The 17724-nt window shown below is 41.1% G+C and overlaps 1 protein-coding gene across 1 annotated transcript in view; it reads right to left on the reverse strand.

Moving 5' to 3' along the window:
- Positions 1-17724, reverse strand: part of LOC126267104 (zwei Ig domain protein zig-8-like) — a 437751-nt gene that overhangs the window by 108237 nt on the left and 311790 nt on the right. Inside the window, exon 4 of the mRNA XM_049972001.1 lies at positions 6666-6793. Coding sequence (XP_049827958.1) covers positions 6666-6793 — 128 coding nt within the window. The remainder of the gene's footprint in view (positions 1-6665; positions 6794-17724) is intronic.

Consider the following 17724-nt stretch of genomic DNA (forward strand, 5'->3'; position numbering starts at 1 on the left):
CCACTCGTGAAATCACTCTTTCTTCGGAAGACTTCTCTCCATTGAGAATGACATGCTGCGTTCTGTTATCTAGGAACTCTTCAATCCAATGGCACAATTGGTCTGATAGTCCATATGCTCTTACTTTGTTCATTAAATGACTCTGGGGAATTGTATCGAACGCCTTGCGGAAGTCAAGAATCACGTCATCTACCTGTGAACCCGTGACTATGGCACTCTGAGTCTCGTGGACGAATAGCGCGAGCTGGGTTTCACACTACCGTCTTTTTCGAAACCCATGCTGACTCCTACAGAGTAGATTTCTAGTCTGCAGAAAAGTCATTATACTCGAACTGAGGGTCTCTCAGACTGATTGTGTTGGGGACGCTCGATCCAACGTGTGCCGGTAATCTTCATCCTGCTGACTGGGGAGATTCACGAGTACTCAGAGTGGTAGACTCTTATTCTGGCACTGTAGAGGACCCTCATTCTAGCTCATTGTGGCACCCATCAGTGCTTGGAGACTCTCGTCCTAGCAGTGCAGTGAGACGTTTGTACAATGTAGGGGGATCCTTGTCCAGGTAGTAAAGTGGCCCATTTTCCAGCCAGTGCAGGTGAACTGTTGTCCAGAAAGTGCAGGGGAAGCCTTGACCCAGCAGGCCAGGGAGGCTCTAGTTCAGGTAGTGCTGGTAGATTATTTTTCCGGCTGTTCTGGGAGACTGTTTTATTCTGTCAGTTCAGAGAAAGTGTTGGTTTGCCAGTTACGAGTGACGCTGTAGATTCTCTGATAATCTGTATGGTGTTTGCCCACACCATTCACTTATTTTCTGACAAGGAAAACAGTATCTAACATTGCTGTCGCCATAATGATAATTAGAAAATTTTGACAACCAGCAAGTTGAGAAACCTCACAATTTCGGTGGTGGTTACGTCATGCTTCCATTATTTCAACCACTGTCGAGACTTGTTAAACCGAGTGATACCAAGTGGCCAATTATGACTTAATTAGATGATCATCGTCGAATAACTTAGACTCTGTTTCAACAGTCGTAGGGACTTACACAGTTTTAGTTGGGCATTTATATGAAACCAACAGGTTTGCAATGAAACGATTTCTTCGACTGGTCAGCCGAACATTTAGTTTACATACGCCTCATCTCTTGGGGGTTTTGAACATTACTTTGTTCCATGGCCCCACTATTACTGAAAACATACATCGGTGAAATACCTGATATATTTCGTTGAAGTGAATGACTTTCACCGATAGCTGTAGTTAATTACAATCTTTTGCTAATTTCCTAATAACTGTTATAGAATGTTTGAAAAAACTGAAACATTTTTCGCAGGTGTACGGTCACTTCTGAGACAGAACGAAGAAACTTGGTGACTATAGACTACACACTTGTTGCACACCACACTGGAGGGGTTGTAAGACGCCTATTCATCACAAGAATTCGAAAATGAAGAGGCGTACTTCTTGATCAATCACCATCACGTTGCTAATATAGTGGATATGAAGACTGATTTAGCAAGCAGTAATTTTACATATGGCATATGGAGACCTAATTGCGTAAGCTCATTAATAAACGTGTCCAGAGAATCAATTTCCTTCTGCAGCTTAGGAATGGGTCGTATATTTTATTTTCTCAGCACTCAGACAACTTTTAGATCATGGTACATTATTTCCTCACAGAGGTGGAAAAGTCTGTTTGTACCCTGTTCTCTCGGGGCCGTTGAAAACCAGACGGAGCGCGCGGTCAGCACATGAATAAGGAATGAGTGGAAGTTGGAAGCGAGTCACGGACCGAAGGCCTCGACAGATCAATGGGCTGTTCCCCATTACGTAGCCACACCAGATCGCTGACAACGAACATCACTTCGCACTTACCCCTTGACGTCATGTCAAGATCTGGAAAAGCGTTCACGTTCATTGTTAATTCTCCTTCTCGGACAGTTTCGCCACGCTCTCAGACAGCCAGCAGCGTCACGGAATGCCTTCATATATGGCGAAACACCATCAGTCATCCACAGTGAACTGAAAGCACGAATCGCCTTCAGAGACGCCTTCGGTCAATAGCAAGTGGCCGAGTCCATTGAAATCACAATTTCTACGTCCTGGAAGACAGAGTATCATTACAGTATAGTCTTGAAATTAAGATACTGCTAAATGAAAGTATCCCTGACGAACGGAATGTATGGCAAGCCCAATACATGTGGAAAGTGATACACTGTGTGCACTAACTGTAGGAGAATTGGCCTATACCTACTGCATTGGACATATTCTTCAACGTCCCCTCTAGTAGCCCTGTGCTTTATATTATAAATGCTGTTGGTGATTAAGTATGTGGATTTCGTCAAGCAACATTTAATGGAGGTCATATATTCACGATTCGGAAAATACTAACATGTCTAGGCATGTTCACAATTCACATAATCGTTTCCATGCAGCTCTTGACGGGGAGAAATGTGACAGCGATGAGAACTATGTCGATGGAGAATATGTTGCACAGCCTCAAGCCACTACCTCGTGGGGTTGTACGAGAGCTAACGTGCAGATTAAATGCAACAGCAGATGCATCAAATGGTTCTAAGCACTATGGGACTTAACATCTGAGGTCATCAATCCCCTAGAACTTAGAACTACTTAAACCCAACTAACCTATGGACATCACACACATCAGTGTCGGAGGCAGGATTCGAAACTGCGACGGTAGCGGTCGTGCGGTTCCAGACTGAAGCGCCTACAACCACTCGGCCACATCGGCCGGCTGCAACAGCAGAGAGAACATTAATTTTCCCTTCTGTCGTCTCTTGTTTCCTTTTGTTTCGTTATCGAGATGTTACACTACCACTTTCACGTAACTGGTTTAAGATGATGATAAGTAATTACCGCATACACCGTACAAGCACGAACTGCTTTCTTTCTGCACTCTCCATACACCATGAGCGTATCGGCGTTTTCTGCATTGGTAAATCACATCGTCCAGTCCTGACCTACTGTTTAGACTGTCACACACCAACCGACCAGCAAGTGGCAGCACACTCAAGGAACAAACAAGCACACTGTAAGCCAACATAACAGGATTGTTTTAAGAGGTGCGCAGATTGAATGAAACAAGGAAGTCTCGGCGTGGAAATTTTTCGAAATACTATTTGTCGTGGATAATTCGTTCTAGAATCCTGCGACGAATACCACTGATATTCCATTTTAATCAACTTTTAGTTTACCAAGGTCAATAGGCACTGTGCCATTTAAAAATGTATGTTAGCATAAGAAATATACTTTCCATGTATTATTACAATGGTTGATTGGCCCTCGTCTACCAATCTGTTTGTGTGAAAAGCGCACGTGAAGAGAACATTCCATTTCCGCAATACTTGTGGTGGAAGTTTCAGGTGATTCAATCTGTATAAATCTTACTATGGACTGCCTCTAACTTCGATGCCATGTAGCGTCGTTAGATAATATTTCTGGACTCGGGTTCCTATCCTCGATTTGTTCCTCAGGATACACTCTCAATCGCTTGTAGTTTGTCACAGCGTCCCTATGACAGCCTGTATAAGCACATCCAACAGCGTGACGCGCGTAACGAAGTAACTTCGAACACATAATGGTTTCCAGGAAAAGCCGAAGCTGAAGACGAGGAGAGAAGAAATAAGAACGCCAGAGACGGATGCGGAAGCATTTGGGGCAGTGAAAACAGGGAAAAAGATAGATTTTAACTGATGTGGTCTGTCCCTAGTTGGCCAACATGAGGAAAGAAGATGAGCGACAGATTGTCACATTACGATCGAAAGGCTACAGTTGTCAGGACATATACTGGGAGCTAACGACTGAATGACTAACGACATATTTAATGCAATGGCTGAGGGAAACAGAAGGGTTGCAAGAGGTAGGAGGTAGGAGGTTGGAGTCAGAGAGGACTAATGAAAAACTGGCATTCAGAATTTGAGGAGTTCGGCACTAATCACCAAGAATGGAATAATCTCCAGCAGAAGGACAAGTTTAAGAATCGGCTAATGTGATAGTGATGATGGCGACGATGAGGATGATGGAATCTCATATGCTTGTCGCCACCTTCAAAAAAATTTTTAACAAAACTGGTTTCTTATCCATAAAGTAACGATACGGCGCGTGAAAAAAGGCTTTAATGCGCTGACGCAAGGGGCGCCAACTGGATGCTCGACGGTACCAAGGCGTCCTGCGTCCTTTGTGTGTATGCTTATCGCCATATGATACCAAAAAAACTGTCAAGTGCGAGCAGGATTCGCCATCTAAGGTTTCTGTACAATTCTGTACAAACTTAATTATGTATATCTATGGTTCATCTACAGGTTTAGATGTGTGAGCTAGCTGGTACATAAATAGCAGTGTCTTTTTACTCGTATGACCTAAATCTTATATTTACACAACCGGTGGACCGTAACCTTTCTTTTGTACGTAAATGTCAACTTCATAGCCTACCTACCTACGTTCCCGAGGAAAAGGGGTTTTCACAGACGGGCTGATAGACGAACAGCAAAGTGACCCTGTAGTGGTTCTTGTTTATAGCGACTGAGGAACGGAACCCTAAAAATTTGTCAGAAATAAGAAAGTTATGATTTTTACTTACCGTCGCTTGTTTCCGGACTTCACTTCCATCAAGATCCAATGTTTAATATCACTGAGAAAATGGGTACCATTTTCTTAACTGACGCTTTCACTTGCCAGGCAAATGTAACTGAAATCGCAGCCCACACTATACAATTCCTTTGGCGAGGACAGAGACATTGGAGCTAGACGTTATAAAGGATAATTCAACCGAGTTAATTGATGTATTTATTATTAAATAAATATTATGCCCTCAGAGACCTTTACATTAATTGAATATGCGACGGTAATTTACCTCTGTTACGTTTTCAGGTTATCACCAAGAGTGTCTAAGTATTAAACATATATGGATACGAAATCATTATTCCAGTATAATTGTTGCACTCTCACCTATTATGTTACTCCCACTCCAACCTGACAGTCGTCTTCGAGGTTTTTCTACTTCGGTGTTACTTCCAACATAGAGGCACACTCAAGCCGACCGTTGAAGACCTGAACGTCATATAGTATGTACATTAAACGGGTGCCACACAACGTTCATCATTTATACTGTGCCTTCACAATTATCAGATTATAACTACCTTTTTGAGAAGCATTTCTATCGTCGCATTAGATATGTGTGCAGTGTATTTTCTTTGTTTGTTTATTTGCGTGTGTGTGTGTGTGTGTGTGTGTGTGTGTGTGTGTGTGTGTGTGTGTGTGTGTTTCATTTTGGGCAGCACGTCTGAACTGTTGCCAAAACAGGAGGACCTTTTCTGTATGCAAAGCGCTGAAACAATCATTTTTTCTTTCTTTCGCTAGTTGCTTAGAGCTCTTTAAGCTCTATAGATTGTTTCTCGAAATCATTTATATAAGGTTCTAGATCCGTGTACAAACTTCTTTTTAAAACTTATTTGTTGCATTTCCTTCTCCACTTGATTTTTTTTCCATTCTGCACAGCGTCTTCCTCTTTTACTTTTGTATGGTGGTTGCCACACACTTCCTGTTTGCTTCATAAAATTCTGGTTGACTCTAAGGTGTCGTAAAGCAAAACCTATATTATCGGACATAAAGTTAGTTTTCTGTAGCTTATAAATGGCACGTCGGAAGAACATATGATTAATTATACTATACGTGAAACGATAGTATTATAAAGATGTCGTGGACCTAACCATGCAGCGAAAGATAGTCATAAAAAGTAAGCACCGTATGTCCTACAATCTTGGTCAGCAGCAAGTTCTATAAGGTCACTGGGTGATGATGGCATAATTTCCCGAATATTATCAACATGAACCAAAAACTCTCCCATGTGGTTGCTTGCTGAGACACCGGAACGAGTCACCTTTTACAACCGCAGATGGTTTCCAAAGCTCTTTTTTATAAATAATTATCTGCGATGTTGGTAATAGACTAAGACACTGACCATAAACAATAAAGTTCTGCTGACTAACAACGTCGTTTTCCAGAGTGGAGGCTTTGAATCACGGAGGGTATTCTGTGAGCTGAAGATGATCGACGCCAGATGAAACCCGTCATTTCTTTAGAAACAAACGTGACTGCGTAGAATCGTACATTAATTTAAAAACAGGGAATCGTTGTGGTTCACAGCTTGAAAAAAGAGACATCTCTTGTATCACAAGGTTATAAAAGTTATGTGAGCCTGGCGGCCTTCATATAGTCCAGTTTATGAGGTGAGTCGAAAGTGAAATTGTCGCAGGATTAATAGACTGTGCAGCTCGTTGTATGTGTAGTGACTGAAGGGAAGGTATTATTCGAAGTAGAATACGAGCTAGGAAAAGTAGCTCGTGCATTACGCGCATTCTGAATGTAAAAAGTGATTGGTGACCCTAGTAAACAGTCTGAGTGTATGAGGTAAGGTCAGAGCCAAGTGGTCTTAGGATTTCTTAACTGTGTAATACCGTCTGTGAGTGTCAACTGAAGGGACGGTGTTGTTCCAGAAACCGTGCGAGACAGTAACGTCGACAGCAGAATACGTACTTACATATCAAGCACTTTGTGGCCCTAGGTTTCTGAATTCAGCTTGAAAGCCCAATCTACAAGTAACTATATACTGTGAATCGCGCGGGACCTGGTCCACGCTGGGACTCGCACTCACCTGGGTGTTGTGCGTCCAGACGATGGCTGGTGGCGGCTCCGGACTGTGCTTGACGATGCACGTCAGGTTGATGGTGCTGCCCTTGTAGATGTACATGTCCGGCTCGCCCACGATCGTCGTCACGGGCTCTGCACACACGAAGGGCAGTCAGCGACGCCACTCGCCGTTAATATCACATAAAATGTTATCCTTAACTGCCACTCTGCTCATCACTTCCTGTAAAACAAATCTGGCGTCAGTACGTGCGCTTGAACCTAGAAGTTTTAATATTTCGTTTGGGATAATGTTACTAATCATTATCAATATGTCATCAGTTGGTAGATTAATCTAAGTACCTTAATTTTGCTACCTATTGTCTTATTGGGAGTGGTATTCTCCTGGCTTCCTTCGATTTTTCAATTAGATGTAATGGGGACTCCAAAGCATATCGGAGTTTGACCTTTTCGACATACACGCGGAGATGGGCGAAGCTATAAGTAAGAAAAAGTCCTAGGTCGAACTGTGTACTTAAGTACTAGCAATAATATTTCTTACCTGACGCTAACCCAGTGAGCTATTTAGTTGCGCAATATTTAAGTTTGAAAAGTGCACCACTTTTGAGGTCTGTTCATATAGGAATATTGAGGGCGCAGACGTTTATGTCATAGGTTTGGTGCAACCACTGGGGAACGAGAACTATATAAACATTCTTTCTCAAAGTGAATAGTGACACAGGCTGAACTACTAGCAAATTTTTATGCTTAAGGTACCTTAATGCAATGAGGTAAATATCGGTAATCCTTCGAAACGGTCGCATTAACTAAAATTAACCTATAACTTTCTATGCCGTAGCAAATGGTACAGACCTCAGATACAACTCTCACACAGTACTCACCGCAAATACTCTACGCTTTGCTGTTAGTTCCCAACGCTACCGATATTCATACATGTGATGACGAATTATGAAATCTGTTTATTGTATGTATCAGTAAGTTCCACCCAGGCCATAAGCAACCTATAGACTAATAAGGCGACAGGAGAAGACAGGACAGGAATAGAGTTGATAAAGTGGGTGGGCGAAAAGTTGGTAGATAACATGACCAAGATTGTATGTCAGATATAGACTTACAACGAAATGAATATCACTAGCTGCATACAGGCGTTGATATAAGTCAACGGGGACAGTTGAAAATGTGTGCCCCCAAAGAGATCTCCTGCTTACATGGTAGACTCTCTATCCTTCTGAGCCACAGTAGACACAGAGGATAGTGGGACTGCAGGGACTTATCTCTGGCAAGCCGCCCGTGACACCCACATTCGCAACTTATTGTCCCACACTTTATTCATAGTGCACCTACCCATTCCACTCATTACTCGCAGCTTTATTGCTGATTCGCGTTCGTGAACTGTTTGTACATCTGCACAGAAGATTGTCAAATGGCCGGTGAGCCTTAATTATATATGTATGAAGTTGGTATCTTTTCTTTCGGACATGTCGGAAAGAACAGATACCATCTTCACATACAGATACAGAACTACCAGAAGAGTAAACGAACACGATCAGAGTACCAACAACTCAAAAGGGACAGGAGGGGTGCCAAAACTATATACAAAAATCGTTAAAAAAGGTCACTACAACGTCTTGTGGAAACTCCTGACGTGAGTAGATGAATGGCTAGAAAGTAAAGAGGGACACTATGAAGCTGGATTTAATAACCAAAGAGGATGCATATAAAAAACACTTCCACTGAATCAACTTGTCAACAGGGCCTTACAGAACAAAAAGACGGGCAGTAACCTTTGTGGATTTCAGATAGGCATCGACAGACGGACTCTTGGAATAATCCTGAAGAACAGAGAACTAGACGGAACTACGTGACAGCTGCAAACAGGAATTCTGACACACACAAATGCAAGGGTAAGATTGAGAGGAGCCCAACAGGAAGGTCAAGACCGATGTCACATAGGGATGTGGACAACGTGATCACACAATGGAAAGCAATAAACGAGAAATTGCGAATACTAAAGATATATGTTGAGAAAAAGAATAGTGACCTGCCTAGCCTTTGTGGATGACATATTGACAGGGCGACAGAAGGAGACAAAAAGACAGAACTCCACAATCTAGAAAGTTAGCCAAACTGCTGCGACTGAGGATCACCTGCAACAATATGAAGACATTTTGTACCACTGGGAAATAGAAAATACCAGAAAGTACCAACAGTAAAAAGTTGAGAAACTGAAATACTTGAGTGATTTTTTTTAGGTAACATGAACAAACCAGAGAAATGAGGCGATGATACAAACAATGGAGAAGATAAGGTGATCCTTATGTCTGACAAGACATGTACACAATAAAAGATTATGTCTACAGACGCATAGATCAGACACCACAAGAGAACAGTGAGGAATGCACTACTGCATAAGGCTGCGACGATATTGCTAGAAAAATATGGTGCCGAACGACTAGAAAAGGAAGAAAGATTACGGGGAATATGTTGTGTCCTGAAACACGTGGTGAGAGATATAAAGACATCGAGAAGAACTGTACTGGAGCATGACTACATGATCAGAAGAAATCATTTTGGAAAGGGTAAAGTCGCGGGCATCTTACCAGAGTAAATATGAATAGCATGTCAAACGAAAATGCACGAATGTTAAAAATTTTCAAACTAAAATAGTGTGGGAACCAATGGAGAGAACAGGAGCAGAGACTGGAATCAAGTGGCTTGTTGAAATGGGGTTAAGGAGGAAGGGAAAGAAAAATAGAGAAGCACAACGGTGAGAGCAAGAGGAGAGGCAGATACGAAGTGGGCTGTGGAACTGAAGATGAAAGGGGAAGGGAAAGAGACTTGCAGAATCAATTACACACCGACAAAAATACCACCGTTAAAGGACAGAGAAGAATATAAGAAAAGTATAGAGACTCACCAGTGAAGCAGGCAGGAAAACATCTACGAAAGATCTCGGAAAATTAACGAGGGGACAGGAGAGAAATGATGAAGAGGTTCTGGGAGAAATACAATCCATAAAGGAGCTACCCATATTTCTACAGAGGCTGTAATGAAAAGTAGATGTCAGTATGCTGATGGAATCTCAGTCAAATGTCAAATAAAACCTTGTGAGGTGTGGATTCCCGAAACAAAAGTAAGATACCGCTAATCTGTGTTACATGTTACCTACTGTTTCATATCAGCGCACACTCCGCTGCAGAGTGAAAATCTCATTCTGGAAACATCCCCCAGGCTGTGGCTAAGCCATGTCTCCACAATATCCTTTATTTCAGAAGTGCTAGTTCCCAAGTTTCACAGGAGAGCTTCTGTAAAGTTTGGAAGGTAGGAGACGAGGTACTGGCAGAAGTGAAGCTGTGAGGATGGGGCATGAGTCGCGCTTCGGTGGCTCAGTTGGTAAAGCATTTGCCAACGAAAGGCAAAGGTCCCGAGTTCGAGTCTAGGTCCGACACACAGTTTTAATCTGACAGGAAGTTTTATATCAGCGCACACTCCGCTGCAGAGTGAAAATCTCATTCTGGATGTTACCTACCCATGGAAAGGAGAGCCAGACATTGGTTTGTTCGCGACTCCTCGTGAATCAGCACGAAGCGAGAACGCACCACTAGTAGCACAAAGGAGATGTATTCGAGAGAACAAGGGTTCACTTCCCTGTCTGCTCAGCCATTATATGGTCTCCTGAGCTTTCCTTAGCCCTCAACGAAATTCCCTAGAGGTTCATTTTAGAATGATATGGTCTGTAAGTTACTTGGCCTCGTCGTACTCCATCTCTAGCCCCCTCATCAAAGAAGCTTCAAGACTTCATGTTACTTCCTTGATTCATTACTTCTGTCCTTTCTTAACGAAATCCAAGAACCTTAAAAATGCGCAAATTAGCATTGTGCTTTTTCTGGTCATACCTTGTTGGGGAATGTGAACCAAAAATCGCGCAGATTCTGCTTTTAGATAGAGCAGAGGTGTCGGATCGGATGGCCAACCGGTCAGAAGTTGCAACAACTCTCGCTCCATCTCAGAGACGAGGAAGTTGGATTACAATCTCAAGTGAACGAGACATCGTTCGCGCGTGGTAAAGACGGAAGGTCCAAACAATGTTCTCATGTTCCGTAATAACAGTCACAAAGTATATTATTAAAGTACGTGCACGCGGGAAGTCTCTTTACCAGCTTTATAATTAACATTGCATAAGGAATATTTTCGACTACAACTGGCAAATAATTTTATGATTGAATATCAAAAGAAGTTGTCTGTTTGCGGTCAAAGTAAAATTACGTACATCCGTCTTCCATTACATCTCAATAATACTGTATACAACGTGCATGTTCCTCACTTCATTCCGACAGATTTTAGCACACCCTGCGATGGAAGTGTATGACTATGGCGTGATCTTAGGTTCTGACACGTTTGGAGCATAACTCCATACTATTACGTGGGTTGATGTGCAGCAACCAGATGCACCACAAACGTGAAGTATGTGCAGATACTTTGTCTTTCTTGGCGTACGACCTACGTCTGAGGGCCTGATTATGTTGCTGTACTGTTACAGTTTTAGTTTCGCGGACGCTGGTTGTTTCTGCTGCTTTTGTTATAGGTATGGTGACGTTCACCTTAGAAAGAGTGAGCACCCTATGTTTAAGAGGTGAAGAGATTTTGGTTCCTTTATGTGTCCGATCCATTGTGAGTAATACGCAAATGTCGTGCTGGCTGCATTGGGCCGGTTGCACTGCCGTTCCGGCTGCCATTTGTTATTGCCGCGTGTTATGTTTTGACATGCTTGATATGTTCCAGACAAGCGTTTGCTCCAGAGTGACTCGCTTACTTACGCCTTTACTAGGTCACAGGTACTGTGACAGAGATGGATCGGAATAATACAGGGGGAAACACAGTAAAGACCGATTAAGTCTTAAAATATTTTTCTTACTATTCGCCTAAGATAATATGCCCACTAGTGTCTCGTTGAGGACTTATGTATAATTTGTGTCGTGTTGTGTTGTCTAGTTACTAAACGCGTCCCACTGTTATGATAGGCCATGTGTGTAAGAATCCAGATATTTGCTAAGTTGGACGTAGCACACGGGGTCATAGAGTTAATCATGTTTCACCCACTAAATTTTATACATATCTGCCCCACATCGGTAGGCTATTTTACTACTATCGCTGTATATTATTTTTTATGTGTGGTTGTAGCAACTCTATGCAAGTGCCGCATCTGCTGTTATTCGTCTTGTAGTTTTAAACATTTTATCATATATGACACAGTACTTTTTTTGGGTGCATGTGTTTGCTCTGAATAATTTAGGGAAGAAATAAATTTTACGCTTTTGTCTTGTTACTATTAGCAACTCCGAATGGAGATCTTTTGAACACTACCTATATATTTCACCGGAAACACTTTTTCTACGGTACAGAAATACATCTTCACCACGCGACTCACTTTCAAGTAGTTTTACAATAAACAGCTGATTGTAAGTTTATATCCCACCGACAGCAGGCGACACACTATACACGGCAGCATTTTATCTCTTTTATATGTATGACCACAAATGAATGTATTTTTTCTCATAAGGTTATTTTAGCCTAGTAGGATTTTAGATCCTATGAAGCAAACCTGCACCCACCTTTCACAAACATGTATGAATAGCTCTTCCTGAGTAGTGCAGCAGGTTATTTGGTTTTTAGCAAAGATTTTATCTTGGAAATCTGCCACTTCGTCCGTGTTTGCATCGAAAAACAATAATATCAGAAACTGTGTCCGCCTTGAAGCAAAACACCTTATTATTGGTTTATTTCTTTGTTCTCTCAAACTAGTTTCGGCAACAAATATCACCATCATCGGTGGTTTTTCTTTAATCTAAAACATGCAGAAAATAGCCTGGTTATACAAGCACAGCAGCACTTTATTATATTATTTACTATTCGTTTTTTTAATTATAGTTTACTATGCACACTTTCATACTACCTTATTTATTGTATGTTGCAGCACGTTTTAAGCAATTATTGTGCGCTTTTTTGTTGCCGTTATTTAACTTAGCGAACATCATGTCATCTGCAACAATGTGAGAAGCTATTAGTATACAAAATACTAAAAGGTGAACTTCCTATGTCAGCAATCTATATACTTGATGTTGAGGTAGTGTTGTGGAAGCCAGTTATTTGGTGTGTATTGAGCTGTTACTTCACAGTTCGTGTACTCAGGTTCGTTGGATGGTATGTTGCTGCTTTTATACACACAAAAACAAAACTTTCGCACTTCGTTTCTGATCCACAATATTACGTCATCTTGCTGTTGGCGTGTAACGCGAGATATGTATAGCATGCGGTGAGAAAGGCTATGAAAAACTGTAGCGCGGATTACGACGACATCTGTTCATTATTTAGGTCTCTGTACGTGATGGGGAAGTGGTTCTTTTGCGTGTGGGTGCTTTCTTTTCTGTGTTCTTGGTCAGTTCTCTCAGAACGGTAAAGGGTGTGTTATTGTAAAGTCTTGTGTTTTCGTTTATTACATTTTTCCCTTCGACCTTAGCCTTCTGTATGTAGAAGTTTTCTTCTATTGTTAGTTGTCGGTAGAGACTGTTGCTGTTTCTCACCTTGACACAGACCCACACAAAAACGACGACACATATGGACCCTAAAGCCCCACTCTTAACAAGTGTGCCGAAGGTCCACAAACCCCTCATCCCTGTCAAGCCAGTCGTTGACTTCAGAAAAGCCCCCTCTTACTTACTAGGGAGAAATGCATACATTCCTACAGAAAACATACACATACAAGAACCACACAAGCCTCATAAACACAGGCGACATAATAAAGAAAATTAGGAATATCGACATCCCCCCAACAGCAAAACTGGTACATTTTGACATAACGTCTATGTACACAAACATACCCAAAGTAGAAACTATAGACATTACAGAACAACAGGTAAAACGCAAGAAATTCCCAGATGTACAAATAAATGAAATCTCATCCATTTTAGGCTAATCAAGGAATAAAACTACTTCACTTTCCACAACAACTTTTGCTTGCAACAGGAGGGGCCTTCCATGGGGTCCCTCATCAGTGGAACCTTAACCAAAATTTTCTTGGACCATACAGACAGCACAATATTTAATAACATAGTGAAACAAGGAGGGTACAAGATAATGTACCCGTACCGATATGTGGATGACATAATCAGTCTTGTAGATGAAACACATAACAGGATAGAAGAGCTATACAGTAAAAGAAACACAGTACACCCACAAATCCACTTCACAATGGAAATTGAAATCAACAAGAAACTAAATTCGTTGTATCTTACAATCACAAGAAACAACCACCAACATGAATTCACCATCTGCAGAAAAGCCACATCCACAAGCACTGTTAACCACAAAAACCCGACAGAGCATAAATATGCGAGTTTCACACACATGCTTCATAGGATAAACAGAACACTTCTCAAAACGGAAAACTACACACAGAAACCAAATATAATTAAACAAATAGCTGTTGAAAACGACTACTGATCAGATACCTTAAACAAACTCAACATCAAGGTAAAAGGGAAACATGCAGTACACACAGACAACACAACAGACCACACCACTTCAGAAAAAAAGAGAGAGATGGTACACACTAACATACAATAACAAAATATATCATAGGATAGGAAACAGCTTGAAAAAGCCAGGGATCCCAGTAACATTCAGAACAATCAATACAGTTCAGTAAAGACAAAGACCAGTCAGAAAAACCTCAGATACATTCAGCAACGCTGAAATATGTCAACTCACTTGCAAATCCTGTCAGGCCCAATACATAGGAGAAACAAGCAAAAACTTCCGAATGAGGTACACAGATCATGTGAGAGCTCTAAAGAGTTACAGCACACATTCAATTTTTGCAGAACATCTAATGAACAAAAACCATAACCCCACTACTATCGAAAACGATCTACACATTCTCATAAACAGCAACGGTCTATAGCGACAACTAACAATAGAAGAAAATTACTACGTGCAAAAGGCTATAGTCGAAGGGGAAAATGTAATAAACGACATCACAACACTCAGCAACAACACACGCTTTACCGCTCTTTACCAAGGACACAGAACAGAAAGCGCACACAATCAAAAGAACCACTTCCACATCAGTCACGGAGACATAAAAAATGAACAGAGGTCGTCGTAATTCGCTTTACAGTTTTTCATAGCCTTTCTCGCCGCATGCTATACACATCTCGCGTTACACGCCAACAGCAAGATGTCGTAATATTCTGGATCAGAAACAAAGTGCGAAAGTTTTTGTTCTGTGTATAATGGCAGCTACATACCATCCAACGAACGTGAGTATACGAACAGCGAAGTAACAGCTCAGTACACACCAAATAACTGGTTTCCACAACTCTACCACAACCCCAAGTATATATTGCTGACATACGAAAGTCACCTTTTAGTATTTTGTTAACTAATAGCCTCTCACATGTTTGCAGGTGACATGATGTTCGCTAAGTTAAAAACGGCAGTAAAAAAAAAGAGAGCACAGAAAACATGTCGCAAACGGCGACAATAATTGCTTAAAACATGCTATAACATAGAATAAATAAGTTACTAAGAAAGTATCTATAGTAAACTATATTTTAAAAAACGAATAGTAAAAAATGTAATAATGTGCTACTGTGTTTGCATAACTATGCTGTTTTTTCCGTGTTTTAGATTTAAAAAAAAATCACTGAGGATGGTGACACATGTCGCCGAAACTAGTTTGGGGGAATAAAGAAATAAACGAATAACTAGGTGATTTGCATCAAGGCTGACTCAATTTATGATATTAATGCTTTTTTAGCAGCTGTTACAATATGTAACAGTGGGCTATATTTAGAAGATGTCCTCTTTTACAGTCTTATTACTAGCATATTCACATAAACATATACAATGTGAACTGGTTCATCATAATTCAGTCGACGAATACCGTAGTAAAGACATGTCCGCTGCATCCATCCTGGAGCCTGAATATGGTAAGATGGTCAATTATATCGCCGAATCAAGCTGCAATTGAGTAAAACAACACAAGCATCTGGTGATGTTATTGTTGCTACACATACGTCAGAAGCTGTTACGTAGCAGTAATAGTCTCTAAGATGTAGAGTGACTATGTCTTGAGAAGAGTTAAGATGTTGTGGTTGTGTGGCTAAGAATTTGTAAACTTTTCCAGTTGTTGTTATTTTTTGCTGTGAAATTTTACCACAGTGTATTGACAGTACGCCGAGGCCGGGTTTTGCCACAGTAAAAGTACGTAACTGCGACGTTAACATTTGTAAGTAAAACCTGCCAATCAAGATACACGCCGCATAATTTCACCTGAGAAGTAATATGAAAGGGTTTTTCAAGGAACAAACAATTAGGGTAGTATGTGATGGGGAGTAGTCTTACACAAGGTGCATATCTTAGAATTTTACCGGTAGACACCGAAAGTAAGGAGTGAACAAGATTGTGCGTGGGTCCGAATGCAGTGGCTATTGCGGATCATGGGGTGAGGGCAACAGATACCCTAGATGAGATTTGACCTTTGACATTCGAGTTGTCTACAAACCAGGTAAAGGCATGACGTCACACGTCACCATTTTCATAAATCACGCTCCTATCCTCACCCACGCCCGTATCCACAACGCAAACCCTTCTGACAATTCCCCCCCCCCCCCCCCCCCCCCCATCCTACGTCCGTCTTTCTTGCTATACTTGTGCAATTTAAATTATTGACAGTTGGTAATAATACTGTTAATATTTGTGGCCATTCTACCTCGATCGCTATTTCGGTATTTCGACAATGTTTATCATGTAGGCAAGGGGAAATGTTGTTGTAATATAATCTCAAGTAGGCTTAAAATTAGATGCAATGAAATCCATGTCGGCCAGTCCATATTATTAGTTATATTTTTCTAGTGCTGAACATGACGCATTACCATATCTAAAACACTGTTTGGTGAAGTGAAACAGTACTGAAAATTTTTGAAACATTATCTTAGCACGTAAAATGACGTTTGGAGAAGTGAACCATTACTGGAAAACTTCTGAAAGTTTCAGTTGATGGTAGTTCGTTTATTGTACCCACAATTACTTAAAATTTTGCGATAGCTGTTATTGCAGCTACATTGCGTGCAACTCTGTCATCAAACTGCAGCATGTTTTATTTCGAATACAGTGACACAATAGCACAAAACTGTAGTGTATAATAAGCAGAAGTACTGTTTGTACTTTGTGTTGAGTGAGAAACGGTGTTGCAGCTGTATAGTTACTTCATTTAAAAACCACGACGGGTTTTGCAACGTTAGTTACATCATTAGGTGAAGTCAATTACTACACGATAGTGGGGTGAACTGCTATTAAACTTATTTCCCGATCCTTAGAATTTCACTCAGTTCTAAAAGTCATGGCGCAGCCCACTGTAAACTAATGCAAAAGGGGAACAAGTGCCGCACTTGGTAGCACTGGTGTCAGGGGCTTCGAGTCCTCCGTTGGGCGTGGGTATTTGTGTCATCCTTAGCGTAAGTTAGTTTACGTTAGCTTAAGTAGTGAGTAGGCTTAGGAACCGATGACCACAGCAGCTTGGTCCCATAAGACCTTACCACAAATTACCAGGTGGAGCCAGTAGCCGAAACCATGTTCTAGTGGATCCGACTGCTGGAGTACAAGGCCGTGCCTAGGCTGACCTCAGACCGTTCTAGGAATCCTGGTGAAAGTTTAATACCAACTGTACTACAGTATCATGTTGTAGTTTGCTCCGCCTGGTGATATAACTAACGTCACAAAATCTGTCGCGTTTTTTATATAAAGTAAACATACAACTGCGGTAGTGTTTTTCACTTAACATGAAGATTTTAAACAGTGGATGTAAGTTAAATAACCTTTTTGGTTTCAAAATTTGATATCTTTTGCTATATGACGCTCACATTGGCGCAAGAGTAAATTTCAAAAACTGCTGTAATGCTCCACACTTTACTGTTCCACATTTCATGCTTTCAGAAATAACTTTTGCATAGATAAAAATAATTATTCAAACAGTTACTGTCACTGCTATGTAGTATCGTTTACTT

Source organism: Schistocerca gregaria, chromosome 4 (assembly GCF_023897955.1).
Source record: "Schistocerca gregaria isolate iqSchGreg1 chromosome 4, iqSchGreg1.2, whole genome shotgun sequence".
Lineage (NCBI taxonomy): Eukaryota > Metazoa > Arthropoda > Insecta > Orthoptera > Acrididae > Schistocerca > Schistocerca gregaria.